General features: G+C 42.0%; 1 protein-coding gene across 1 annotated transcript in view; it reads left to right on the top strand.

The window, feature by feature from the left end:
• Nucleotides 1-252: 252 nt before the first annotated feature.
• Nucleotides 253-27,939, top strand: part of CUBN (cubilin) — a 205,747-nt gene continuing 178,060 nt past the window's right edge. The window contains exons 1-13 of the mRNA XM_043509392.1: nucleotides 253-430; nucleotides 583-712; nucleotides 1,063-1,155; nucleotides 2,248-2,286; nucleotides 2,987-3,088; nucleotides 3,977-4,080; nucleotides 9,412-9,538; nucleotides 11,180-11,348; nucleotides 11,957-12,088; nucleotides 13,368-13,463; nucleotides 14,109-14,230; nucleotides 21,111-21,297; nucleotides 27,420-27,538. Of these exons, the coding sequence (XP_043365327.1) occupies nucleotides 312-430; nucleotides 583-712; nucleotides 1,063-1,155; nucleotides 2,248-2,286; nucleotides 2,987-3,088; nucleotides 3,977-4,080; nucleotides 9,412-9,538; nucleotides 11,180-11,348; nucleotides 11,957-12,088; nucleotides 13,368-13,463; nucleotides 14,109-14,230; nucleotides 21,111-21,297; nucleotides 27,420-27,538 (1,539 nt within the window). The 5' untranslated portion in view covers nucleotides 253-311. The remainder of the gene's footprint in view (nucleotides 431-582; nucleotides 713-1,062; nucleotides 1,156-2,247; nucleotides 2,287-2,986; nucleotides 3,089-3,976; nucleotides 4,081-9,411; nucleotides 9,539-11,179; nucleotides 11,349-11,956; nucleotides 12,089-13,367; nucleotides 13,464-14,108; nucleotides 14,231-21,110; nucleotides 21,298-27,419; nucleotides 27,539-27,939) is intronic.

Genomic DNA, 27,939 nt, shown 5'->3' with positions numbered 1-27,939 from the left:
TCAAGGGAGATTGTTTTTATCACTTGAGTTTTTCTTTTTTTTTAAAAAAAAAATAGGAAAATGTCAAAGTTTTTAAAAAAGGGAAAAAATCCATTTCATTTTTAGGTCATTTATATATTTTCAATACTTAGGTGTATTAATTCAGTTATGGCTCACCCACTCTGGGGCAAATAAGCAGAGTGGGCACTACTGCGAGCGTACTGAGGATCTTGCAAGAGCAAAGTGCACCTGTTAAGCTCTCAAAACTAACATTCAGCACTGGAGGTTTCAGTCTAACTTGCCCCACGTCCCAGGAAGGTTGGCAGCAAGCAATGCTTTGGTCAGCTTCTGTCCCTTGGCTTCTGGCTGCCTTATTAATACTGTCTGGATTAAGCTGTGAATCCAAATATTATGAAAAAAAGAGGCAGAAAAGAAGCATTTCTGATGAACAGTAAGTACCATTGTTGGTGTCACTTACAAATAGATCTGTTCACATGGTGGGGTTTTAAATACCAGGAATGGGAATAGAATGGCTCAAATTTCTTTACAAAGTCTTTGACAGATATGTAGCTAAATGCCATCTTCTCTTCTTTGATACAACAGGCCTCGCATGACCTCAGAAAGGGGGAATTTAGTATTTCATACAGGCTCCGCCAAAAATATTGAGTTTAGAACCGGATCACAGGGAAAAATAAAAATTAATGAAGATGACCTCGCAGAGCTTTTTAGTCAGGTGGTATACTTACTTATTTTTATTAAATGTTTACCTTTTTGCTTGCACAATTATAGTTTAATTTAAATTTACATGCTCGCAAAATTTACCACAGGAATTGTTTCAGGTATGGCAATGGTTTTATTACTGTTAGCATTGCTGTCATCATTATGAGATGATCATGAATTATTACAGACCCATAAAGAAATTATGTAGCTATATAAAAAATTGAGGCAGTTGTGTACACTATGTAACTCTGTTATCTCACTCAACTTTATCATAAAATACTGTGAAGAACCAACTTTCTTCAGCAACTGAAAAGACAATGATTGTTTCACATACACTAGAACTAACCTTTTTTTAAAATTTAGATCAGGAAAAATAAAGATGAGATTCTAGAAGTGAAAAGAAGCACTCGTGTCCTTCAGAATTTTTCAAACCAGATCACTCTGATTAATTCCAAGGTAAGTCTCACCTCATGTCACATTTTATTTCTGATCTTCAGTTCCTCATATTATCACATCTTCATGATTTCTCTGACTGTTACCAGTTATAGGCCCAAATCCTCCACTGAGAATTGCATGGGCTTAGGAAAAAAATTAGAATAATTTGTATGGGCCTGATCCAGCGCCCGCGAACCGAGAACTCCCACAGATTTCAGTGAGTTGTGGATAAAATCCTGAAACTATGGCTCTTCTTTTTGGCTTATCAGCATCTGTGAGTACCTAATCCTGAAGGTCCTACTCAGGCAGAGACCCCAGTGAACTCAGACTGTAGGAATGGGCCATATATATCTAATACAACAAGTGTTGCACAGAGTAAGCGTTCCATATGTAGAATCATGTATCTAGTGAAACTAGAGATGGAAAAGGCCTTGTAGGTCATTTTTCCCACCTCCTGCTAATGCAGATGTTTTCCCTACAGTGCATTCTGGAATCCTTTATTCCGTTCAGTTGTAAATCACTCCAGTTATGGAGTTTCCACAATTTACCTTGGGGAAAATATTCTGGAGTCTAAAAGACCTCATTTTAGGGAAATTATCCTGATATGTATGCTTCATTTGAATGTGTTCAGTTTCAGTCTGTTGCTTCTAGTCATATCCCCTTGGCTGATAGCCAATAATTCCTTTTCCTCCTTTGTGTTCATACCCTTCAAATAGCTGTAGACAGCTGTATCCTCTTTGAGGCCCCTAATCCTGCAAAGATTTCTAAACAGCAAAATCCTATTGAACTACTCAAATGCTTAAAGTTAAACACATGCATAAGTCTTTGCAGGACTGGGGCCTTAATTGTTTAGTCAAATTTATACATATTTAGGTTGTGATTTTCAAAAGAACATAAGTGGTTTAGATAATGAAATCCTATTAAATGAATATTGAGCACCTTATGCCTCTCTGAAAATTCCCTTTTTGTTTTTCCATATGTGAAAATCCCTCCATGTTTCCTTAGTCTACCAGTGTGTACCTGACTGAAAGATGCAACCAGTCAGTCCCAGGACACACACATATCAGCACCACTTTAATCCCAAACACATTTGTCTTTGTATATCTGTTGCAGATTGTGAGTCTTGAGGGCAGATTTCAACATGTAGAACAGGTGAGTAATTATGGAAAAAACCTAGCAGCTTTTATTAAAAGCAGAAAATGAAGTATGACTGCAAGAATAAAAATAACTAGATGGATTCTGTCCTCCCATGCATCACTCAGGGCTGCTTTTCTCATTAAGAGCACACAGACATGAAGTCACAATTTAGAGATGAGATGAAATACCTTCTTTTCAAAATAAACTCTGTCAGATTCCCCATTATTTAATTAAAATATGTTTGTAGAGTTAGAAAATGGCAACTAGATACTAGGGGGAAAAAACATCTCCTCCTTTTATGATCTGCCAAGACTAAGCCATGATTTGGGAACTCGATCTTGGTGTTTGCTTGTATTAAAGAAATGAATTTTAGTTATTAATTGCAGCACGAGTAATGCAGTTGCCATATAAACCATGCATATGGCATCAAGAATGAAAGTGAGGCCTTTAGCTCTAGAAACATGGGTCCTCTGCTAGTAGAACTAATGAAGACTCTCTATTAACTGTCACTTGTTGTCAAGCTGTTAGCCTCTCAGTGGGCGGCAGCCAACCTCTACAGGGAAACACAATCACAGACAGACAATTACATTATTAGTTGTTACATTTTTGTAGTGCCAATTGTGTGCTAAGCCTTTTGCAGACAAATCTGACAAAAAAGCAGACTCTTTTAAAGACCATGCTAGCAAGTAAACTGATTTCTCGTTCATTGTTTCAGATTGTCCTGAGGAAAGCTTGTAGTAGCAACCCCTGTCAGAATTCTGGAACCTGCCTAAGCCTGCTGGATGCCTTCTTTTGTCTCTGTCCCAGTAACTGGCAGGTGAGTCTTTCAGGCTATTTGAACACATCCAATACATAGGATTGTCATTATTGTCATCAATAGGGTCCAATTCTGCTTCCTTCACTCTCACTGAATAGCACCCATAAAAATAATGTGACTATTCATAGAGTTAAGGTAACTCTCTGTATGAAGAAGGATGGGAGAAACTAGATCTTAAGTAACTCTGCTGTAACTCCACAGACACTCTATGGTCCTTCTATGAACCTAGCTATTGTATATTCTTGTGTCAATGTTAGTCTGTACTAAAGCACATCTTTTGAAGATTGAGGGTGATCTATCAGTTGCCCAAAGCAATGCAGCTCCTTTAATATCCAACTCATCAGTTGGTATGTTTATATAAGGCTCTCACGCATTTGTGTCTCATACAACAGTGCCAATAAAAGAACCATGGGACAAATTCTTTGCTAGTATAAATTGGTGTAAATGGAGCTGTGGAAATTTGCACTTGAGAGAAGGAGGATCCACCCTGGACTTGAAAAACCATCCCATTGATACTTTTATCAAAATGGATGCTTTTTTTGCAAGATGTTTCAGAAAACAGTATTTTCAATGAAAAAATATTTTGTTGAAAAGTTTCCAACCGGCTCCATTAGTAACCTAAAGGACGATGGTGAACTCCAGTTTATGTTATCCATATGCTTTCTATACATTTCTAAAAGGTTTTATACCCTGGTGTGTCTGATAAGTAGGGTAATGGAAACAAGACAGAACAATAGCAGTTTGTTTCAGTGTTTTATAAGGAAAGCTCTGGTGATAGCAGCCTATGCTTTGTATATCCTCTGAAACACTTCTGTTAAATTTTGGCTCCATGAACCACTTTGATTCTCTGTAATTTGGAAAATAACATGGATTTCTATGTCATCTCAGGGCCCGTTCTGTTCAGTTGATGTTAATGAATGCCAGATTTATGCCGGAACAGCACTCGGCTGCCAGAATGGAGCAACATGTGTTAACGCACCAGGAAGTTACAGGTAACTTTTCATGCTCTTACACAGAAGTTCACTATTAGGATCCTCTAACATTTTTATGTCACTTATTGCCACTACAGTGCCACTCCTGGAAATAACAATCTTATATTTAGGTACTGCAGCAGCTTTCACTTGGAGCATAAAACACTTCATAAATTATGTGTCCAATCCTGATGCATGCAAAACTCACTGGAGCCACTGGGACCTTTGTCTGTTTTGAGGCAAGAGGATAAGGCCCATATAAAGATTTCGTAAGACTGTCTTTCATTCTGGTCCTGGCTACCTAGTCCAGATGAGGAGGCATAACTTGGTGCTGCATGCTACAATAATGGGTGGAGGCTGGACTCCACTCACCAGACTTCCCTGTTCCAGCCTGGTCTACACTACATAGTTGGGTCAAGGTAAGGCAGCTTACGTCAACTTAATTGCATCAGTGTACACATACGCACTGCAGCCTTACTCCTGCCGATGTACTAGGGCACTTACACCAACAAAATAATTCTACCTCCACAAGAGATATCGGGCTTATGTCGGTGTAGTTAGGGTGACACAGTTTCTGTATGGACACTGTGTTTTACTTACTTCGGCTGTTGGATGTCTTGCCAATATCACAGTTCCATGCTGGAGCTGGCTCTCAGCTCCCCCCCACCCACTGCCCCTCTTCAATCGTGAAAGCGTTCCCAGTGAGGACACATGCCACTAACAGGACAGTAGTGTGGACATCAGCCACCACAGTAATTACTGAGGTGCAACCAGATAGAAAACAAGCATGTACAGACAACCCACACCAAATTCAATTATTTGGAAGTTTCTGAATTATTAAATAACATTTCCCCATTCCCCAGGTTTATCTTCCCCATTAGGGCCATATCGCAGATTGAAGCAAGTTTTTCAATTAAACTAAGTGGGGGAATATTCAATGACCCCTTCCCTGCCATTACACGCACGGAAGTATCTTTGCACTAAAATGAAAAATTAGCCTTCCAAGGGAAGCAGTGGAGGCAAAAGATCTATCTGGTTTTAAGATTCTACTCGATAAGTTTATGGAGGAGATGGTATGATGGGATAATGTGATTTTGGTAAGTAATTGATCTTTAAATATTCAGGGTAAATAGGACTAATCCCCTGAGATGGATGGGATCTGAGTTACTACAGAAAATTCTTTCCTGGGTATCTGGCTGGTGAATCTTGCCCATATGCTCAGGGTTTAGCTGATCGTCATATTTGGAGTCGGGAAGGAATTTTCCTCCAGGGCAGATTGGAAGAGGCCCTGGAGGTTTTTTGTGTTCCTCTGTAGCATGGGGCATGGGTTACTTGTTGGAGGATTCTCTGCTCCTTGAAGTCTTTAAACCATGATTTGAGGACTTCAATAGCTCAGACATAGGTGAGGTTTTTCGTAGGAGTGGGTGGGTGAGATTCTGTGGCCTGCGCTGTGCAGGAGGTTGGACTAGATGATCAGAATGGTCCCTTCTGACCTTAGTATCTATGAATCTATGAAAATTAAACACTTATCCCAAAGCTAATAAAGTCTTAGAACTTCTCAAATATTTTAGATATCCATTTAAAGTAAGCAATTGATATTCTGCTTGTTCGGTGGCAATCGTTATATAGCTTAATGAAAAATACTACATTATATGAGGGGACTTTTTTTGCCTTACACTGTTATTAGAATTACACAGTTGCAGAATCTTAACAGGAATGGCCGGGATACATTTGATTTAGCTCTGTAGTGCTCACTGATGAACTATTAACAGCCCTGGATAAATGTCACATGTTCAACTGGCAAGTTTGCTTGAAAAGATCGTTGCAGGTTACTGAACACTATCTTTAGTGAACTGACACTGATTAACTTAGGGTTGACAGGATGGAATAATTTAATGCTTGACTATGTTTCATCAGTTAAGGATCTTCAGATATATAAACATGTTCCATCTTCCATACATCTACCCCCAACTAAATATGGGCAAATCAAATGACAGATAAAAAGATTCACAAGACTCTAAATCAGCTAATGAGGTGCATTTCAGAAATTCAAGTCCTGCCCCAAAGGACTGATCAAAATCAAGGCATTCAAAGATGCAGAGGACATTCCAAAGAGGAAGAGGTCACCACTCTATTCTAGTAAGAGATTAAAGTTATTACCCATGAAGCTGTCTGAGCAGGACTTCCTAAAGCTGGTGGCCATGCTCTGGCAGCTTCTGCTGAGTAATAAAACGTTGTGTTTTATTGCCTTTAAATACTGATCTTTTCCCTTCTTTAAGGTACTTCTCACTGAATTCCTGCTTGTTTTGAATATGAAACAATACTTTGATAGGCATCAGGACTCCTTCACCATTTCACCAAAATCACAAGTATGCAGCTTCGAGCATTAAGGCCCTGATTCTGGAAAGCATTCCTATTATCTCTAAGCTCATGCTTTCCTGAATCAGTGTTTTAAAAAGGACACGTAAGTCAAGAGTTTGAACAGCAAAAGTACTGTGAAAACGTCCAGTGTAGTCACCTCTTTGAGGGAGGGGCTGTGTGCCTCATTCACTGTTGCCCCACACCTTGTGTAGTCAGTGACATCTGCAAAATACCATCTTTCTGATTTACAGACACGTCACTGGTGTGTGTGTGTGTGTGTGTGTGTGTGTGTGTGTGGTCTTACTGTGAGTAGGGGAAAGGATTGGGAACCTTGTTGGGGAAGGGAGCATGGATGGATAGAAAGCCTCAAGGCATGGAGCGGAAGAACTTTGTTTGACAAGAATATTGAGATATGGGTCTTCTCATCAGGTGGTAAACAGGCACATTTCATTATGTCCAGTACTGACTTAACATATGTAAGGGGACAGAGAAGCAATGAAGTGCTCTCCTGGAAGCAGACTGCCAGGAAATGCCTACTTTAAAACAGTCACTGTAAGTGAGAGATGGGAAGCAGAGTTCTCTCTTTCAGATGGATAGTGGTGGACATCTTAATTTTGTAGTGCACTACCATGCTGTGCTTCTGAACACAGGAGGAAGATAGCAAGTATAAGCCACTTTGTGCATAGCCTGTTTTACAGACTGCCTGATGTGGCAGAGAGACCTGCAGGAATGCTGGAAATTTGTCTAAAATCAAATTAACGCTGCTGGGGAATAGCACACCCTGAGAAAAGTATCATTGGGCCACATTATAACTACTGCACATAGATATTCCTTCTAAAATCTTCTTGCAAGCAATGGCAAAGTATTATAAAGCTTTTGGCAGACCAAGTAAATATTTGTGGGGACTAAGATTTTTATGCTGAAGCTGAGAACAAACTGCTTTGCAGGGAACTCTGGCATGCCATTCAGCCTGCTTGTTCCCTTCTAACGGAGAGCTTTGTATTGTGTCTGGAAGTCGTGTATTTACCAGCTTGATTACCATTACAGAAAATAAGAAACAGAACTTTCAGACAGGTAGCCCCCTATAAGCATGGTGTTCTCGAAGGAACTGAGCAACTGGTGTCTGAATGCCAGTTAAAAAAAAGAGGGTAGGTGACAGACCCAAGTGTGCAACACAATCTGCTACAAAATGGGAGAGTCACTGAACTATAGTGCCCATGCCTTGGAACCACCGGCACCCCCCATATGCTGTCATTTTGATACAGTATTTCTCTTCACTTCCTGTCTTGTATTGTTTGTTCTGTCATGTTCCGAATTAATTTGCAAACTGGATACAATTAACTTAGGCTTGAATAGAGACTGGGAATGGATGAGTCATTACACAAAGTAATTTCCCCCCATGGTATTTCTCCCCCCCACCCCACCCCCCACTGTTCCTCAGATGTTCTTGTTAACTGCTGGAAATGGCCTACCTTGCTTGTCACCATGAAAGGTTTTCCTCCCCCCACCCCCCCTGCTGTGATGGCTCATCTTAAGTGATCACTCTCCTCACAGTGTGTATGATAACCCATTGTCGTTTTCATTGTTCTCTGTGCGTAGTATAAATCTCCAACTCACACTGTATTTTCCACCAATGCATCTGATGAATGAGAACTTCTATCACGAAAGTCTTATGCTCAAATAAATTTGTTAGTCCTAAGGCCCACAAGTACTCTCTTTTCTTTTTGCGAATACAGACTAACACGACTGCTACTCTGAAACACCTCAGTAGGGGCTGCATTTCAGCAGCCTAGATTGTACCATTAGGCATAGTGCTGAGCAAGGGGTAGTGCATAAATTGCACCACCTCCAGAATAGCCCTGAGATTCACTGTGATTCAGAGACTCTCCTCTAGGGCAAATTCCTCCTATCCCCTACCCCCTTGTCTCCTCTTGCTTCAGGAAGTAATAACTTGTTGCAATAGATATAATACCCACATTCAGTTCATCATTGCAGCTTGAGAGGACTGGAAGGCAGGATTCCTGGGTTCTGTTACCACCTCTTCCACTAAAACTTGCTGTTTGTACATGCATAAACTGCTTAATTTATCCATGCCTCAGTTTCCTCATCTCCACAATGAGTGCAGGGCTGTGTAAGTTGTTGAAGTGAGTCAGCTGGTCCAGCAACAACAAAAGAGCCAGCCAGCCACCATTATTATTTCTCTTCAAGGCTTTATTCTTGCCAGCTAAAAACTGCCCTTCGTACCAAACTGAACAAACTGGCTTTTACATAACTAGGAAAGCAAATAGACAGGCTACAACTTAAGCTTGTGTCTTTCCTCTGAGTACCAGGAAGCTCCAGCAACACATCCTCTGTTTCAGCAAAGCACTTGAGCAGGTGTTTAAAGTTAAGCACACACTCAAGTCACTCCCTAGTTAGCAAAGCGGTAAGTGTAGGTGTTTTGCTGAATCTGGGCCTGAATGACTCGTCCCTCAAGGCCAGATTCTTAAAAGTATTTAAGTGCCTAAATATGGAGCTAGTTATCAAGTGTGATTTTCAAATGTGTCCGAGATTTGGTGCCTAAATCTCATTGAAATCAGTGGGAGTTAAGCACCTAACTGTGAAAAATCACACTAGCTGTCTAAATACTTTTAAAAACCTATCCCTCAGTCCCTAGTCTAACTATGAAAGCGGCAAAGAGTCCTGTGGCACCTTATAGACTAACGGACGTATTGGAACACAAGCTTTCGTGGGTGAATACCCACTTCTTCAGATCTGAAAGTGTTGGGAGATCTGCGGCAGAGCAGGGCTTGAACCCAAACTTCATATGTGACCTTGGGCAGGTCACTTAGTGTCTCTGTGCTCCAGTTGCCCCATATGTAAAATGGGGGTATCCTGCTCTATCTCACAGGGAGGTTGTAAGGCTAAATACATTCAAGTCTGTGAGGTGTTCAGATGCTGTGGTAATAAGACAGACAACATTATGATATTTCTCTGTGTTTTCATCACTAGCTGTACCTGTACTCCAGAAACCTATGGGCCCCATTGTACCTCAACATTTGATGATTGCCAAGGAGGCTCTCAGGCTCTCTGTGAGCATGGCATCTGCATAGATTCCGACAGGGAGCAGCCCAATGAGGTAAGAAATGAAGTATGAGTCTCTTTATGCAACGCAGTTTCAGTCAGTATTTAAAAACTCTGAAGAACGAATAAATACCAATTGTACCAATAAGTACCAACCAACTGTGCTCTAGAGGTGAAATAGTGGCACTGGGCAACTAATCCTGTACACAATGACCAAACATTGGTTGCTGAATGGTGCTGAGCATCCCAGTGACCATAGAGGGAACTAAGGGTAATTAGCAACTCCCAAGAGGCTCCTGTATCGGGTCCATCATTATCCTCCTTTAAGCAGCTGGGGAAGAAGAAACGTTTTTGAATATTTAAAAACATTACTTGAATCTCCAGTTCTAGTAGTGGGTATTATTTCAATCCTAACATTATCTGAAACATAGTTAAGAATAACCAACTTTGTCGTCACTGCAAGACCCCCATGGAAGGGAAAGCAATGACTTTGCAATACTATCCCTAGTGGTTTCTGGGGCTGGCAATGTCACATGCACTTTTTACCTGCTGTATGATTATTGCCCGTCTTTCATGAAAATAGTCCAGTTTATTAACCGTAGGTCTGGATTGAAGATTTGGTTAAGGTTCACTATTCAGTTTCTGCTAGGCTATTTTCCCTTTATTTTGTAGATTATTGGTGGGATTTTCAAAAGTTTCAGGGTTGGCTTGACTCTTCTCCCATTAAAGTCAATGATAAAACTCCCCTTGGCTTCAGCGAGATCACGGTTAATGCTGAGCGCTTGTGAAAATACCACTCTAATGTTATTTAATGTTAACTTCAAAACTCTTCATACTCCAGTTCTCTGGGACATTGTAGGGACCAAATAAGGATTGTTCTTAAAAATAAATAAATAAATAAAAATCACACTTTAACAAGAGGTTCTGGAACATAACTTCAATCCAAATAAGTCATGCTGACTCCACTGAACACTGCAATTCATTACAGATGTTAAGATCTGAGTGTTAGTAAAGTTTACAGTAAATATAATCATTGCCCTTAAAGAAAGTATGGATTTGTGAATTAATTGGCTATTTACACTGTGTACATCACACAGATTACTGCACAGTTTGCCAAACTGATTTCAGGTTGTTATATTTATATTGGTCTCTTTACCCTAAATGCAAAGCAAGCTGAGTTGCTTGCTTTTAATTATGTTTAGGTACAGTTCATGATTGCTGTTCATTCTCTCTGGTATAGTTTCAGTAAAATACAGGTTCCTTTTGCTTAGTGAAATAATGATGCAGCCTGTTATTGGCATTTGCTAAATATTCAATTTCAGAGGAAAAAAGATTGGAAAAATCTACCCACGACCATGCAAAAGCAAATCACGTGCCAACATTTTTGTTTTTGTTTTTTGGGGTGGGGGGACGGGATAGCTCAGTGGTTTGAGCATTGGCCTGCTAAACCCAGGGTTGTGAGTTCAATCCTTGAGTGGGCCAGTTAGGGATCTGGGGCAAAAATTGGTGATTGGTCCTGCTTTGAGCAGGGGGTTGGACTAGATGACCTCCTGAGGTCCCTTCCAACCCTGATATTCTATAAACCTCTCTTGTAATTGGCTGTAGTTTAGAAGATTTTTTAAAATTGTTCCTTGTATAGGCTTCTCAGTAGTTTTCACAATTGCCCTAATTCATAACATGCTGTTTAATGTGGCAGCCAAAGTACAGCTGTATCTGCGATGCTGGTTGGATGTCCCCGCCTGGTAGCCCCGACTGCAGTGCTGACATAGATGAGTGCAGCCTCTCTAGTCCGCCGTGTTCTCAGAATCCTCTCGTAAGGTGCTACAACACTCCAGGCTCTTACTACTGCGGGCCTTGTCCCACAGGTACTTTATTCTCATTCAGGAACAAGAGGCAATGATGTGTACTGACTGCCAATACTTCACAAGCACAGAATTGGGGTCAATACAGGAGTAACTGGATGAAATTCTTTGGACTTTTTTATACATTTAGATCCAATTAGCTAATCTAATGGTCCCCTCTGCCCTGAAAATCTATGAATTCTCTTTTTGCAGTGCACTTATTTGAGTTATTTAGGCATTTTGTAGAGAACATGATTACGGGGACTCTAAATAATGAAGATCAGGATTAGAACAAGCCTTTGTAGGAAAAAATTTTATGGTAAGGTCTGACAGGCCTAATCCTTATATAAAAGTGTGATCCATTACCGAAAATGCACAGGACATATTCAAATAAAAGGTCCCCACTCACATTTAGCAGACTACATTATTTTAAATTCTACAGTACATTTCAGTTTAGTTCTAATACATCAAAGGAGGAAGATTTCCCATTCACCTGCCTTTCCTAAATGGCATGCAAAAGTAATATTTTCCTGTACTTGGGACAGGCAGGAAAGTTCAGGTAAAAGGAAGAAAAGTAAAAGGTTGTTGTAAAGATTTGCCAGTTTTTGCCTCTCTGCTGTGTCTTTTCATAGGCTGGCAAGGAAATGGCTACAGTTGCCAAGATATTAATGAATGTGAGATGGATAATGGAGGCTGTTCAATAGCACCAGTGGTTCAGTGCATCAACACTATGGGATCCTTCCACTGCAGTCTTTGTCCACCAGGTAAAACAATGAATTGACTTTATGTTGATATAATGACAAGCAGGATATACACTTAAAACATGAAGATACTACACCTTCTAGCACTGTTAATTTTGTTTAAATAAACAGGTGTTATACTAACCAACGTGATGTTAATGTGGTTTAATATAGTGTCTGGAGACAAAGCACATTCAAACTGCCTTAGGAAGACTTAGTGATGAGCATTTTATAGTGTACATATCTAATTACATCTCCTTTAAATTGATTCCTGTCATACTAGCAAGACATTTTAAATGACTAATCAGCGTGCTTCCTTTGGCAGACAATATGTGAATAACTAAGATCATTATTATGTTGTCCACATTAATTAAAAGTATATGCTATATGTCAAAAACCACCTGGATTGTCCTTCTTAAAAGACTTACTAATTTATCATTGCTTTAAAAGTGCTTCCAAAATCTATAGTGTTTCCAGCCACAAACAGAGCAGTTGGAGTGGTGATAAGTCAACATTTTGAGTTTTACTATTTTTAAAGCCCTTTATGAGAAGTACAACATCATTAACAGAAAAAATGTTTTTAACTACCTGAAATAAATGTAATGGAAACAAATCCCTGTTAGGGACTGTTCACCAACACTGTTTACCACACATATGTTACTCTATACTGGGAAGGCATTTTGAGTACATGTTTGATCTAATGCACTGGATCATAAGTAATTCATAGGCTGTTGATGAATGATACTCCAGGCACCTCTTTCTTCTTATCTTAATGAGCCTCATAGCAGCACCAGCAGTGATTTCCCACTCTCCATTCAGTGTTTGTGTTCTAAATCTCAGTGCATCATGGGCATATTCCAAACTTCAGTCTCGCAATCATGAAACCAAAGTTATAGAAACCCATGCACCACTGTGGTTTATTGTGTGCAGAAATGAATGGAAGACAGAATGCAATGACTGCTACAGCCCAGGTCTTAAGGTTCTGATCTCACACATACTTGGTTTATGCGGATGTATCTCTGTTTTGTCCGTTGGATTTACTTATGATTAACAACAGAATCAGTAAGATCAGAGTCAGGGCCCTGAAGTTTGGTACCTGAGGTAGTCAACGAAGTTTGAAAACCTCTGGTCCAGTGTCAACTTCAGCTTTTTCTGTTTAAGTGCTAGAAAAGCATCGTACTTGGTCCCCACTCAAGTCTTTCACCTGGGTGGCAGTACGAGTAAGCATAGTTCCCATTTGATTCTCACAGATTTTCACCAACCTGGTTTGTTTGTATAATAACAATGATCTTATTCTGACCAGGTTATGAGGGGGATGGAAGAGTATGCACCCAAGTTGGTATCTGCTCCTTAAATAATGGAGGTTGCCATCCATTGGCCTCATGTGTACCCTCTCCAGGTAATATGCCATTTTAAGTACTGTTAGATAGTTCAATATCAGTCTTCAAAAAAGAGTGCAGTTTTGTAACAACACATTTAAAATGAAGTCCTCTGACCTTAGAACTTTCACTTTAGCCTTCAGACCACAAGCTAACAGATATGTACACTTTAGTGAACTGGCATTGTCTCTAGCACTGGGAGACCTAGGATGCACAAGGGTGCAAAAGGCAGTGACCTGGCATTTGCAGCGAATGTAGGTAAAGCCTACTGGCAGTGCTACAGTATCGTCAGAATGGATCCAGATTCCACCACCAGACATTTGCAGGTTTCATTGTGCGGATGTTGCCAGCCTCCACAGTTCCCTCCTGGAACCCCTCTGCCTCATTCCAGCTATAGATTCCATTCTGCACCTCTCTGCAAAGACACGTGGGCCTCCACAGCTCTCTTAAGACTTCCCAATAACCAGTAGTCTTAATGACTACAGTGGACACAGAGCAGGGAAGAACATCCCAAAAGAGATCACCTGTTAATAGACTAAAGCATTTTGCAAAGCCCTGTTTCAAATTGAGACTCTGTTTCATGTACTGTTAATGACAAAGCTGATATTGTTACTGTAATCAGGACCAGGCTAGTTATCATGTATGTTTTGTCTCATCTTCCACAGGTCCTATACCTACCTGTGTCTGCCCAGCTGAGTACACTGGAAGTGGTTATGGGCCAAATGGGTGTGTCCCAGTCAGTGATACCTGTCAGCATCAAAACCCTTGTAGAAATGGACAGTGCTTAGTAAGTACATGTCTCCTCAGAGTTAAAGAGACAATTTTGTTTAGATGTGACCATTAAGACACAGTATACCAGTGAGGATAAAAATCAGCATGGGTTTACCCCTATGCAACTCCATTGGTGGAGATTTCTACACGCATTTCTGAAGTGTTCTTCGCCATACTTTACCTATTGTCCTAGAATATAGTAGGTTTGCACGGGAGGAGGGGGGAGGTGTAAGTCAATGCAGGATTTGACCCTAGTTTGATGTACTCAGACATGACAATAATGATAAAATATAATAATAGTGTTCATTTTTACATGGTACTTTTCCTTAAATGCACAAAACCACCATGGCTGTGGCGCTATGAATCCTATATCAATTTTTGTTGCTTGTGAATGGATTCATAGGCCAGAAGGGACCACTGTGATCACCTGGTCTGACCTCCTGTATAACACAGGCCATAGAACTCCCCAAGAATAATTCCTAGAGCAGATCTTTTAGAAAAACATCCAATCTTGATTTAAAAATTGGCAGTGATGGAGACTTCACCATGACCCTTGGTAAAGTGTTCCCAGGGTTAATTACTCTCACCGTTAAAATGTTATGCTTTATTTCCAGTCTGACTTTATCTAGATTCAACTTCCAGCCAGTGGGTTGTGTTATACTTTTCTTTGCTAGACCAAAGAGCCTATTATTAAATATTTGTTCTCCTTGTAGATACTTAAACAGTGTAATCACCCCTTAACCTTCGCTTTAAGCTAAAAGCCTCAGAATAAGAGATAGCAGGAATATTAAAAAATAGTTGAATGGAGAGTAAAACATAGTACACAGCAGATACCATCAATAGAAAACATTTGGGAGTGTTCCATTCAGGGCAACAGCCAGAATTCACTGATGGGTCGGAAACTGACTAACAGACAGAAAACAAACACTACAAACAAATGGTCAAAGAATCATAGAATCATTGAATATCAGGGTTGGAAGGGACCTCAGGAGGTCATCTAGTCCAACCCCCTGCTCAAAGCAGGACCAATCCCCAACTAAATCATCCCAGCCAGGGCTTTGTCAAGCCTGACCTTAAAAACTTCTAAGGAAGGAGATTCCACCACCTCCCTAGGTAACGCATTCCAGTGTTTCACCACCCTCCTAGTGAAAAAGTTTTTCCTACTGTCCAACCTAAAACTTCCCCACTACAACTTGAGACCATTACTCCCCGTTCTGTCATCTGCTACAACTGAGAACAGTCTAGACCCATCTTCTTTGGAACCCCCTTTCAGCTAGTTGAAAACAGCTATCAAATCCCCCCTCATTCTTCTCTTCCGCAGACTAAACAATCCCAGTTCCCTCAGCCGCTCCTCATAAGTCATGTGTTCCAGTCCCCTAATAATTTTTGTTGCCCTCCGCTGGACGTTTTCCAGTTTTTCCACATCCTTCTTGTAGCATGGGGCCCAAAACTGGACACAGTACTCCAGATGAGGCCTCACCAATGTCGAATAGAGGGGAATGATCACGTCCCTCGATCTGCTGGCAATGCCCCTACTTATACATCCCAAAATGCCATTGGCCTTCTTGGCAACATCGGCACACTGTTGACTCATATCCAGTGATGACGAGGGTGGGATCTGAGGGTGGGTCAATTTTCAACATGGAAATAGTTAGCAGGGGAATTTCCCCAGGAATCTGTATTAAGACCGTTGTTTAATATGTTTATTACTGATCTAGTAAATAGGTGAAGAATGAGGGGAAATGTTTGCAGCTAACAAAATGTAGGTTTCAGAGTGGTAGCTGTATTAGTCTGTATCAGCAAAAACAACAAGGAGTCCTTGTAGCACCTTAGAGACTAATAAATTTATTTGCTAGCTCACCAAAGCTTATACATTTGTTAGTCTCTAAGGTGCCACAAGGACTCCTTGTTGTTTTAACAAAATGTAGGTGAGTCAAGACTATAGGAGACTAGTTCAGGGTACTAAGCATTGGCAATCCAGGTTCAATCCCCTGCTCTGTCACAGACTTCCTTTGTGTCCCACTTAGCCTCTCTGTGCCTCAGTTCCCGATCTGTAAAATGGTCTGAAAGTACTTCCCTACCTCCCACGGGTGTTGTGGGGATCAACAGATTAAAAACTGTGAGTTGCTCAGATAATGTATTAACGGGACACATGTAAATACCTAAAATTGACAGATGAACTTCAGAGGAACCCAACAGAGCTATCACTAAGTGGCATAAATGCAGATGAAATTTCATGGTTAATAAGCATGAGGTAATACATTCCAGAAGGAGTAATTGCAACTATTAATGCACATTATTGAGCCCTCAATTAAAAGTAAACACTCAGTGAAAAGACTTTAGCATCACTGTGAACACCTCAATAAAAGCCTCTGCTCAATATGCGCTGCGGGACCAAAAAAGTTACACATGCAGAGAAAGGGATAGAAAATAATAGTGGAAATATTATAGAGCCATTATATAAATCGATGGTGAGATTTCTCTCACCTGGAATACTGTATTCATTCAAGAAAGTCGTAGAAGAAGCACAAGGGGCTCAAATGATGGGCAACAGAAACAATGGGAGATATGGAAAGACCCTCATAGGGGAGGAGAAATAGGAAAGATTAGGACTGTTTAGAGAGGAGATGAAAAGAAGGGGCAAAAGAGAGAAACACAAAATAAAGAATGGTAGAGAGAAAGTAAGTGCTTCCATTACTGCTGCCTGTCAGATCTCTTGAGGCAGGACTTCCTGTGGTCTGAGTCTACAACAGGTCATGGATAATGGAGCACAAGCTGGTTATAGCTTCTGTTGGGTGGCAGCATGGAGATATCTGCCACCTGCAGCTTTTCAGGGCTGTGTTTGACACCCCAGGGGCCTTACATTACACCTCCTAAGGGGCATCTCCACTGGCCTGGGTTTGTCTGGATGGGCCTCATGGAAGGCTGTCACGAGGTCATGGATTTGAGATTCTAGCTCCCAGAATCACTCTTCTGAACCAGATCTCCCAGAGAAAACCATATTTGATTTTTGAAGTCCAGTATCTCATGGATCTTGTATTTGTTGTGTCCCTGGATCTGCACCAGAGGGGGTGGTGGTTGTTGAGCCTGGTGCGTGAAGGGGTTGTTGATGTTTTTAGCAAGGATACATGGAACACTGGGTGTGCATTGAGGGATCTGGGTAACTAAAGCCCCACGGTCACTGGGTTAATTACCTGGCTGATGAAATATGGCCCAAGGTATGGATAACACAATTTACAACATGGCCAGTTGGAGTGGAGTTTTTGGGCTGAGAGCCACACTTTTTACCCAACAGTGAATTCTGGGTATTCCCTGCACTGGTGGTCAACGTACTGCTTATAATCTTCCTTGGTCTTGTCCAGATGTGCCTTGAGTTCTTCTTGGACATCATGGATCTGGCATACTTAGGTGGCAGCTATGGGATTGGTGGAGTTGCCAGGAGAAGGGGGGTGGAAGTCACAGTTTGCATAGAATGGAGTCTGCCCGGTGGAGACAAAATCAGCGTTGTTGTAAGCAAACTCTGCTTTGGGTAGGAGGATCAACTAGTTGTCCTGGTGGAAATTTGTGAAGCAGCACAAATATTGTTCTAACACTTGAGTTGTTCATTCAGACTGACCGTCAGTTTGTGGGTGATAGGCAGTGGATGTTTAAGCGCAGGTCCTGAGCAATCAAGGTTTCATGCCAAAACTACAATGGAAACTGGAGACCACAATCAGTTGGGACTCACTCCTGGAATCCTTGTAGATGGATGACATGAGCTACCAGGAGCTGGGCTATTTCTTCTGCTTCCAGCGTATGTGCAATGGGGACGAAGTGGGCCATTTTTGTCAGTGGTTGACTACAGTGTAACTGTTAGACACAGGTAGCTCTTGGTACCCAAGAATTCCAGGGTAATGGCTACCCGGGATCTGAATGGGGTCTTGGAAGGCATTAGGGTGCCACGGGGGGGTTGAGTGTAGTGTCTTGGTGCAGGCACATGTCTCACAGGAATCGACATGTGAGTGGATTGTCACGCACATTCAGGGCCATCAGAAGGAGCAGCTGGCCAAATGGAAGATCTTGAGGAATCAATGCATTCAGGAAATTCTGGGGCTTGAGACTCAGCATAGGGGGATCTTGGCTGGTGAGATCTTCTCCTTTCAGGACAAGGCCTAAGCAGTCTTGTTCTGGGCCTCTGGGTGGTACATGATGGTGAAATTGAAGTGTGTGAAGAACAGGGTCCAGCGAAGCTGCCTCTGTTTCAGTGCTTTGGCTGGGCAGAGCTACTAAGTTTCTGTGATTCAAATATACCTGTACTGAGAACCGAGCATCCTCCAGATAGTGGTGCCACTCTTCAAAGGCCACTTTGGGATCTAGAATCTCCTTCTCTCAAATTTCATAACTCAGCTGGACTGAGCTTCTATGAATAGTAGATGCAAGGGTGGAGGTGTTGCTGGGCCCACGTAGGCAGACTTCCTGGCAGAACTTGGAACAGAAGCTACTCTGGTGCTCATGCCAAAGAATGTGGAAACCATGAGCTGCCAAACCAGCCATGAAATGCTGAAGATTATGGGGAAATGTGATGAGCAGATTGTTCCAAATGGAAGGATTTCAGATGGTTGCAAATGGCAACTTCCAGAGGCACCATCTCCTGTGTCACTGGCCCTGACAAGAGGAGTGAGCCATCTAAAGTTTCCACTAGGTTGTGGACAGTCTTTGGTTGTGCCTGAATACCCAGGGCATGGGCATCTAAGAAGTTGTCCACTGCCCCAGAATCCACCAGTGCCCACTGTGGGGGAATTTGGTAAGGCTTTCCTGGAACACAAGAAGACCCAGACTTTAAGGAGCACTCGCTGTGCCTGGGGCATGCCTCAGTGAGGAGGAGGGGGGCATTATCTGGGGGCTCGCCCACGCCAACTCCTTCTCCTGGGCCTGCGTGTGGTTGTTTCCTGAAATCGGTCATGCTAAAGCTAGGGATGGGTAATTGGTAAGAATATGGCTGGATCCTCCATTGTAGAAACACAGTCCGTGACAGCAGCAGTGCTCTTTTTCCTCAGTGGTCACATGGCAGTGGGTGTTATCCAGCTGCATGGGTCTGGTTTGGAGAGGGGTACCACGAGGTACCAGTCAAGTGATGACCAGGACCCCTTCCTTTCCTTTTGTTGTTTGTGGAGCCTATTGCTGATGTCTATGATGAGATGAACCAATGTATCTAAATTGGTTGGGGCCGCCACACAAACTAGATCATCCTTAATTTCCTGCTATAGTCTCCAAAAGAACTGGTAGAGCTGCGCCGCTTTGTTTCACTCAGTGTTGGAGACTAGTCGCCGATAGTGGGCAGTGTACAAGAAGTCTGGTCTCTACCCCTGCTGGAGTTTGCACATGGCCACCTCCACTGAGTGGGCATGGTGGGTATCATCAAATATAGTAGAAAACACCTGGAGGAAGGCATCCCAGTCAGATAGCGTCGGGCTCACTCATTCACGTGGGGGCGAGGGCCAATACAATGCATCTCCCAACAGGTGGCTAATAACGAGTAATACTTTTGCTAGGTTGGTGGGGCAGGACAGGGTTGCAGCAGAAACAGCAGGCAACATTGGTAATAAACCACCTGAATTATGGGGGTTCCCATTAAAATGTTCTGAGTGGGGCACTAGGTCTGGGTATTTTTGTCCTGTAGCCAAGCTGTCTGTTCTCATAGCAACTGGTTATCTGCACTGTTCTGTGCCAGTTGGGCCCTCAGTATCACATTTTCATCATGGAGCAGGGTGGGTTGCCTCTGTAGAGCTTGGTTCTGTGCTGTGAGCTGGGATAATTGGGCTTGAAGCTTGGGGAGTTCCGCCTGAGAGGGTCAAACTCATTCAAGCATCTCCACTACCCTGTAGGGCATGTTAGACAGGGAGGGGCCCAGTGCCTCCATGGTCCTCCAGGGTAGACCTTCACCACAGGCAAGAGTGGTGCAGGCAAACTGTCAGGATTCTGACCAGGGCAACTGGGACCAAACGTCAGAGCAGGGTCACACCTGAGACTGAGAGTAGCAGAGGAATTTGTGGTTGAGTTCCAGGCTGGGGTCAATACCAAGGATCAGAGTCCAAGTCAGGTTACAGGGTCAGAGTCAGGAGGTGAGGTCCAAATCAAGCTGAGGTCAAAGGCAGGAGTTCAAGACCAGGGATCAGGAATGGTCATGGCAGCTACAGGAGATCCATACCGTTGCTTGGACTCTTCCCAGAACATCTCTTGGGTTTATATAAGGTGGGGAGCCATTCAGGAGCCATGTGGCTGCTATCTGTCAGACCCCTTGACACGGGACTTCCCATGGTCTGTGTCCACAGTGGGTCATAGGTAGTGGAGTATGAACTGGTAACAGCTTCTGGGTTTGAGACCCCCTGGATCTTACAAGATGGACCACTGGCCTGATCCTGTGGTCCTTTGGGTTTGCTCCATTCTTCATTAACTCTGTCTGGAGTAGTTAAATCCCACTCATGGCCCCTTTAGACTATTCAGGCTTTAGAGACCAGGCCTGAGACAAATGATTTATAAAACAGCTGTTGTCCTGGCTTGTATTACAGCGCTGCAAGGTAACTTGATTTACTTGTTTCTAGGGTAATAATTTCAGTGCCAAGCAAACAGTTTTCTGGATGGCTAAAGTAAGACAGATTTGACTTTTTCAGGTAATTTGAAAGGCCTCTGTAAAGCAATAATAGACAAAACAAGGAGCTAATCCAATTAGACCTTGAGCTTTTTTTAGTATCTAACGGTTAATGTCAAGACAGTTGACTACTGAGTGCTTCCTTTGTTTCTCTGCACCAGCACTGCCAACTAAAAACAATAATAAATATCAATGATTTTATTAACTATATTAATGACTTAAGTTGACTCACATTTGCTGCATCTTTTCATTCGGTTTATTCTTGCAGGCTACGCTCTCTGGATACTTCTGTGTGTGTGATTCAGGCTGGACTGGCATGAATTGTACAGAAAACATCAATGAGTGTTCTAGCAACCCTTGTCAGAATGGTGGAAGCTGTACTGATGGAATTAATGGCTACTTCTGTGAATGTACAAATACCTGGACTGGATCTCAGTGTCAGACTCCCCAGCAAGGTAACATGAAAAGCATAAAGAAAAGGAGTACTTGTGGCACCTTAGAGACTAACAAATTTATTAGAGCATAAGCTTTCGTGAGCTACAGCTCACTTCATCGGATGCATTTGGTGGAAAAAACAGAGGAGAGATTTATATACACACACACAGAGAACATGAAACAATGGGTTTATCATACACACAGTGTATGTGACACAGTGTGTATGATAAACCCATTGTTTCATGTTCTCTGTGTGTGTGTATATAAATCTCTCCTCTGTTTTTTCCACCAAATGCATCCGATGAAGTGAGCTGTAGCTCACGAAAGCTTATGCTCTAATAAATTGGTTAGTCTCTAAGGTGCCACAAGTACTCCTTTTCTTTTTGCGAATACAGACTAACACGGCTGCTACTCTGAAACCTATGAAAAGCATAGTGACTGAGAACTGAAGCACCAGCCTATCAATCTGATATTCATAAAAGGCATTTAGTTTAGAGATGAGGTTTATAAGGGAAAAGTCTTACCCTTGGGTTTAAAATATGAGAGGCAGTGGAAAATAGATCCTTATCCAAAGTCCATGCGAGTCTTTCCCACTCCTTCAGTGAACTCTTGTATTAAGCCTATAATGCTTAAAGCTTCTAACTCCACATGCTTACCAACAATAGCATAACAGACAGGTTGAATTTTAGGCCTACTAGCTTTGACTAGTCCCTTTAAATCCTAAAATTAGATTTCTGTAGTTAAATAGAGATCTTCCGAATCCTGACCATATGTGTACTAATTCAGATGGGAAGGAGGATTTGTGTTAGGGATAATAGAATCACAATTGAACAGAATAAAGTTTGCTTTTGATTTATATAATGTATTTCATACTTGGTTTGCCTCAAAGGGCTTCACAAAAAAGAGTTAGACTGTGGTAATGCAATGACTATATGCTTCAAGCAAATGTGGCAACTATTAGGCTTTCTATAGTAGTCACTATGCAGTCTGGGATATTAGAACTTACATGACAAAGAAAATGTTGTCAATGAAACCAGGATGATCACTATTTCTTTTCAAGGAGAGTCACAGAATCTTTAATTTTTACCCAGTACAGCAGCCAGTGACAAGAAATAGACTTCAGTTTAAATGTTTTATCTGAAATATAATACCTGTAAGTCACAGTGCACCTCATCACCCTCAGTGTGAGTGCTACATTGCAGAACCATCATAGAATAGGAGCCTACACCGGGACTTAATTTTATGGCTTTCTGACACTGAACCAGCCTGAATCTACAATCAGGGAATTGAGAAAGATATCCAAACTGTGTGGATCCCAGTGGCTTAGAAACCGGGGAGGGTGGGGGGAGTGCTAAAAACTTTGAAAAAGTTCATTTTGAAACAGCAGCTGACCAAATGTGTCCTCAGCCAAAAACGTAACATCATTGCTGTTCATGGAGATTGGAGAGGGAGAGCTAAATGAGGCCCTGAAGTTTTTGGTTAACAATAAAAACATGAAGGAAGTCCACACACTGAAAACATTATTTAAAGGAAATATAACCCACAGAGCCAGGGGATGTTACATTTGTAGGGAAATTACATGCCCTGTCTTTGACATTGTTTTTCAGTGGCATGTTTTACAAATACTTTATGAAAATTAATTTAATATCAAGGTGCTGTTCCACTGACACACCCCACCCCCCAGCATCAATCTGTCACAGTGTGGCTCTACAACTTCTTATGTATTGTAGACAGTTGTGTGGGCAGGTAGCATCATCTAACATTACAGTTGGCTGACACTTCCCATTATAAGACCCTGTTTTTAGTTGCTTAGAACTTTGCCAGACTTTAACTGTTCAGGCTGAAATTTTCCATACTGGTATCTGCCTCAAGTATTAATTTTATTTAAATAAATAAACTAAACTAAATAAACCCTTAGTTGAAATTTTTGCCAAAATGGTTCTGCCATTTCTAAGAAAAAGGCTAGGGAAAAATACATTGTTTTTCAACGTTAAAAAAAAATCCTGGTGACCTTTTCTTTGAAAAAGCTCTAGCACACCTATGCTTTGGAGGAGGCACTTGAAATTTGTCAGAGAGATGGCCTTTGTGTCAGAGCTGTGCCTTTCTGTGAAAATCTACCTACATTTGGCCAAGTTTATAAGCTTCTAAAAAATTGCAGTTTAGACATGCTTAGCAGAGATTTGGTAGAGCTTAACAGCTAAAATCTCTGAAGATTCCACACTTGGTGAGCATGCTCAAGCTTCTCATGACTCCTAATACTGAGAAGACTGCATGTGCACCATCCCCTCAGATCAACTGAGCATGCTCCTGTCCAAAGCTTGAAACAATACTTTCTCTATAATGGCTGGTCCCGGCTGCTGCAGGCTATGGTAGGGCCAGCCACTGGAATTGAGAGCAGAGAGCTGATGTGTCCCCTGCTCTCAATGACCCTCTTGCAGGCATTCAGGCAGAATGGAGGAGGAAGCTGTCTGATTCAAATGTAGAGAGGACATGAACTGGACCTGGAGCTTTTCAGGGGAGAAAAATGGAGAAGTATATTGGAACAAGAAACCTGGGTGGGGGGTGGAGCCTGGAAGTGGTTGGGGTAAGGTCTGTGAAAGAGGGAAGGACATGATGGGTAGCCAATGGGTGGGAGGAAACTGATATTGGATGAGGAGCTGGGGGAGAGACGGACTGGCAGGGCAAGAAGAGTGCGACTAAGAACTAGTGGGAGGTGAGGAGAGGAGAGAGATCTGATATGAAGCCAGGGTGCAGGGGTAGAATTGGGATTGGCTGGGTAAAGAGACTGGGTCAAGAAGCCAGTGGAGGCAAGGAGACTTAACTTGGCCAGGAAAGAGGGATTGGCTTGGCGGGGGAGTAATGGGAGGCAGTGGAGATGGGAAACATGAGGGGAAAGGGTAGCTTGAGGCCAGAGAGAGAGAGATGTTGGGAAGGGAACTGGCCTGGCTGGGCAAGGAGATTGGGGATGAGGACTATAAATAGCTGGGTAAATATCTGTGAAACTTGCTGGAAAATTATCTCATCCTCCCTCTAGTGCTGGTCCAAATAAAGGATAACATCACACTATTACTATCAGTTACTGTATTAGCTTAAATGGCAGAGGTCTGTGTGGTGGAACTAAAGATTCCAAAACCTTGTTGATGAACATATGGGTATCTATATGATAACACATAATGCAATTTCTGTATGATTAGGTTTTTTTTAATCTGAAATTACACATAAAAGATTATGTAAAAGAACATTATTAAGGTTCCAAAATCAAGCACTCAAAGTTAGGAAATGCCAGGTCTATGAAATGTTAATTTTCTCCCCTAATGCCTGTGCATTATGATACAGTATTTAATTACATGATCACTCACTATTTTTTCCACAGGACCCCTGCCTTATTCAGTGTATAGGATAGACCTGTTCTGGGGATGATCAGGGCTGTGCAATGAAAGAAGCTGCTGTCTGTAGGACCCTTGCCTCATTTGTTGCAGAAGTTGAAATGTGTACAGGAAATGAGGCAGGGGATTGCAGGAAGGGGAAGGATGAGCTCATGGTTAAGGCAGTTGACTACTGGCCTGGAGAACTGTATTTTATAGCTGCCAGTGCTGCAGAGTTCCTATCTTATGCTAGGCAAGACACTTAAACCACACTTTTCACATGAGCATAGGCGGCGAGTTATATGGGCCCGTGGTGCTTGTGCTCCACCAATATTCAGGAACGTGGGCCCGGCTCCACCAATGTTTGGTGGGCTTATGTTTGGGCTTATATTTTCAGAGCCGTCCTATCCATAGGACGGATCGGGGCAACAGCCCTGTGCTTTGGGGGGGCCCCGTGCTTCAGGGGGACATGGGGGCCAAGGCAGCCTGGGGAGTTAGCGGGGAGCCTGGAGCTGCAGCAGCAAGTGACCCAGCCCCAGCCCACCCCGCCCTGCCCTGCCTTGCCTTGCCTCTTCTTGCCCCTGTTCCGCCCCCACCCACCCCTTCCCCCAAACCCCCACCCTGCCTCTTCCTGCCCCTGCTCTGCCCCTTCCCGCCTCTGCTCCGCCCCCTCACTCTCCTGATTCCACCCCTTTCCCCAAGCCCCCACCTCCGCCCCGCCTCTTTCCATCCGCACCCTCCCCGAAGCAACACTGGGAGCCAGTGGGGTGGGGCAGAGTAGGGCGGGCTGAGGCTGACTCGCTTGCTGCTGCCGGTGCCAGGCCACCCGTTACTCCCCAGGCCACCCTGGACCCCGTGTCCCACTGAAGCACGGGGCTCCCCAAAGTGCGGACTCCCCTGGTCTGTCCTATGGATGGGATGGCTCTGCTTGGATCTGTTCTGTGCACCACCAAAAATTATACAAACTTGGTGCCCATGCACAGGAGGTCACTAATTGTGTGTTGCTTATTTTCTGTGTGCCAACCTGAAACCCTAGGGTCTGATTTGCAGAAGTGCTGAGCACTCACAGCTACAACTGAAGTCAATGGAAGCTGTGTTTTGAACATAGTCATTGCTACATTTTGCTAAGTACTTTGAAAACTCAGGTTCTAGTTGTCTCAAATTGGGCACCCAAAAGTGGTGGATACTTTTGATTTTAATCTTTCTGTGCCTCAGTTTGCCATTTGTAACATGGTGATAATACCCATTCGTCTCACAGGCTGTTGTGAAAATAAACTAATTAATGTTTGCAATGCATTTAGATACTATTGTGATGAACACCATGAGTAAATAAGTAATTCTGCCTTCATAACAGTTTTTGAATAGTGTGAAGTAAATAAGGCATGGTGCCCAACAATGAGAAGAAAACAAAATATTGACTGACTACTAATTAACTGAGCACTGTTCATCCTGTGCACTGAATGAGTCAGGGCTCCTGTGGAAAAATAGTATGTTATCCTGTAATTAAGGGGTGTATCATAATGCACGAGCACAAGCAATCTTAATTCTGCTGTTTCCTAACTTTTGAGTGCCTCATTTTGCAACCTTAATGTTTTTTAAATGTAGTTTTTATTTATTTTTGGCTTTGTTTCTTTTTTCTGTTTTATTTTCTTTTGTGCATGTAATCCTAACTTTGTATGGCATGGGGAGTAAAACTCTTTTAAATAGCCATTGTGAGAACTGTTTATATTTGAAGATATATCTGACTATATCCTATTTTCTCCTGTTTTTTTTCTTCTCTTGATTCTTTTCATTACTAAGCACACTTGTATGAAAATTGGATTTTTGTTCCTGAATTATTCAAAGTAGAGACAGTTAAAAATTGGAATATCTGTCCAACAGGAAATTCTGATCTTTCAACATTTGTTTTAGTCCTGAATCTGGACAAAATGTCAAAATATCAGGTTTTTTTGTGGAATGAAAAGTTTTGAAATATTTTGGTTAGAAAATGGTGAAATATTTTACTTGAACATTTCCAATCAAAACAAATCATTTAGACATTCCCCAAATAAAAATGTTTCATTTCAGTTTGTTGAACTGAATTGAAATATTTTGTCTGGATTCAGTTGGACGTTAAACTGCATCTGCATATGGTGCCATCGGGCTTCCTGAGAGTTGTAGTTCAGATGATGCATGACCTCATTCTCCCTAGTGGGATGGGTTCTCTTGCCAGACTACATCTCCCATGATGCACCACACAGCTTGGTTAGAGAGGTGACCACCGTGCATCATGAGAGATGTAATCTGGTCAGGGAGTAAGGCCCACATAGGAGAATGAGGACATAAAGCACCTGTATTACAACTCCTAAGAGGCATTACATCAGCATAGGCATATGCAGTATACTGTTGAACAAACCTGAAACAAAATGTTTCAGTTCAAGTTGAACCAGCAGAAACAAAATATTTCATTTTTCCTCACAGAAAATAAAAAATTTTATCAAAATCTGAATTTTCCTGTGGAAAAAAATTTGTTTTTGCAGAAACAGCATTTTCTATCAAAAAGTCATATTGATGGAAAATTCCAAACTATCGCTAATTCTTAGGCTTCTTTTGCTTATTACTCACCTGAGGTCACTCTGCTCTCAGTAAATCCCAGCCATTCCTCTTATACAAATGATTCTCACCTTTTTTTTCCTAAATGTTTACCAAATCAAAAGTTATGGTAAAGGATTTCACTCTATTTACTTCAATGCAGGAATAACTGTAATGAATCTATTTTGTTTTGTTTTTTCCTGCAGTTTGTGGAGGGTTTCTTTCAGGCTCCAATGGGTCATTCAGCTACTCTAACAATCCAGACAGTGAGCAGTATGATCACCGGGTCAGCTGTGCTTGGGTTATCCGAACTAACAACAATAAGGTAAACTAGAGTGCACCTAAAAATAAATCACCCTACTGGAATGAGTAACTGTCAGTTGATCAGCACAATCATAACTATGACCAGGAAGTGTTACTGGAGTCAGGAAAAATACTTCAGGGGTGAATATCAGTCTGAGGGAAGGAGTGTAAATACAAACTGTCAAACAGGTAATAAATGCTAAAGGTATTCAAAGGTGAACTGAAATACTTTTTATGCATCGAGGGCCAAATTCAAGTTTCTTCTTTCTCTTGCAGCCATCAATTACCCAGCACTTCTAACCCCAAACGTTCAAAAATCATGAGCCTGGCCACCAAAAATCATAAGATCTTTTAAAAAGAATTAATTTTATTTCTTTTTATCAGACTTCAAGTTTCTGAACCTTGATGGTGCACTTGAGTCAC

Source organism: Dermochelys coriacea, chromosome 2 (assembly GCF_009764565.3).
Source record: "Dermochelys coriacea isolate rDerCor1 chromosome 2, rDerCor1.pri.v4, whole genome shotgun sequence".
Classification (NCBI taxonomy): Eukaryota; Metazoa; Chordata; order Testudines; family Dermochelyidae; genus Dermochelys; species Dermochelys coriacea.
The sequence above is the reverse complement of the archived record's forward strand: the minus strand, read 5'-3'. Positions and strand labels throughout refer to the sequence as shown.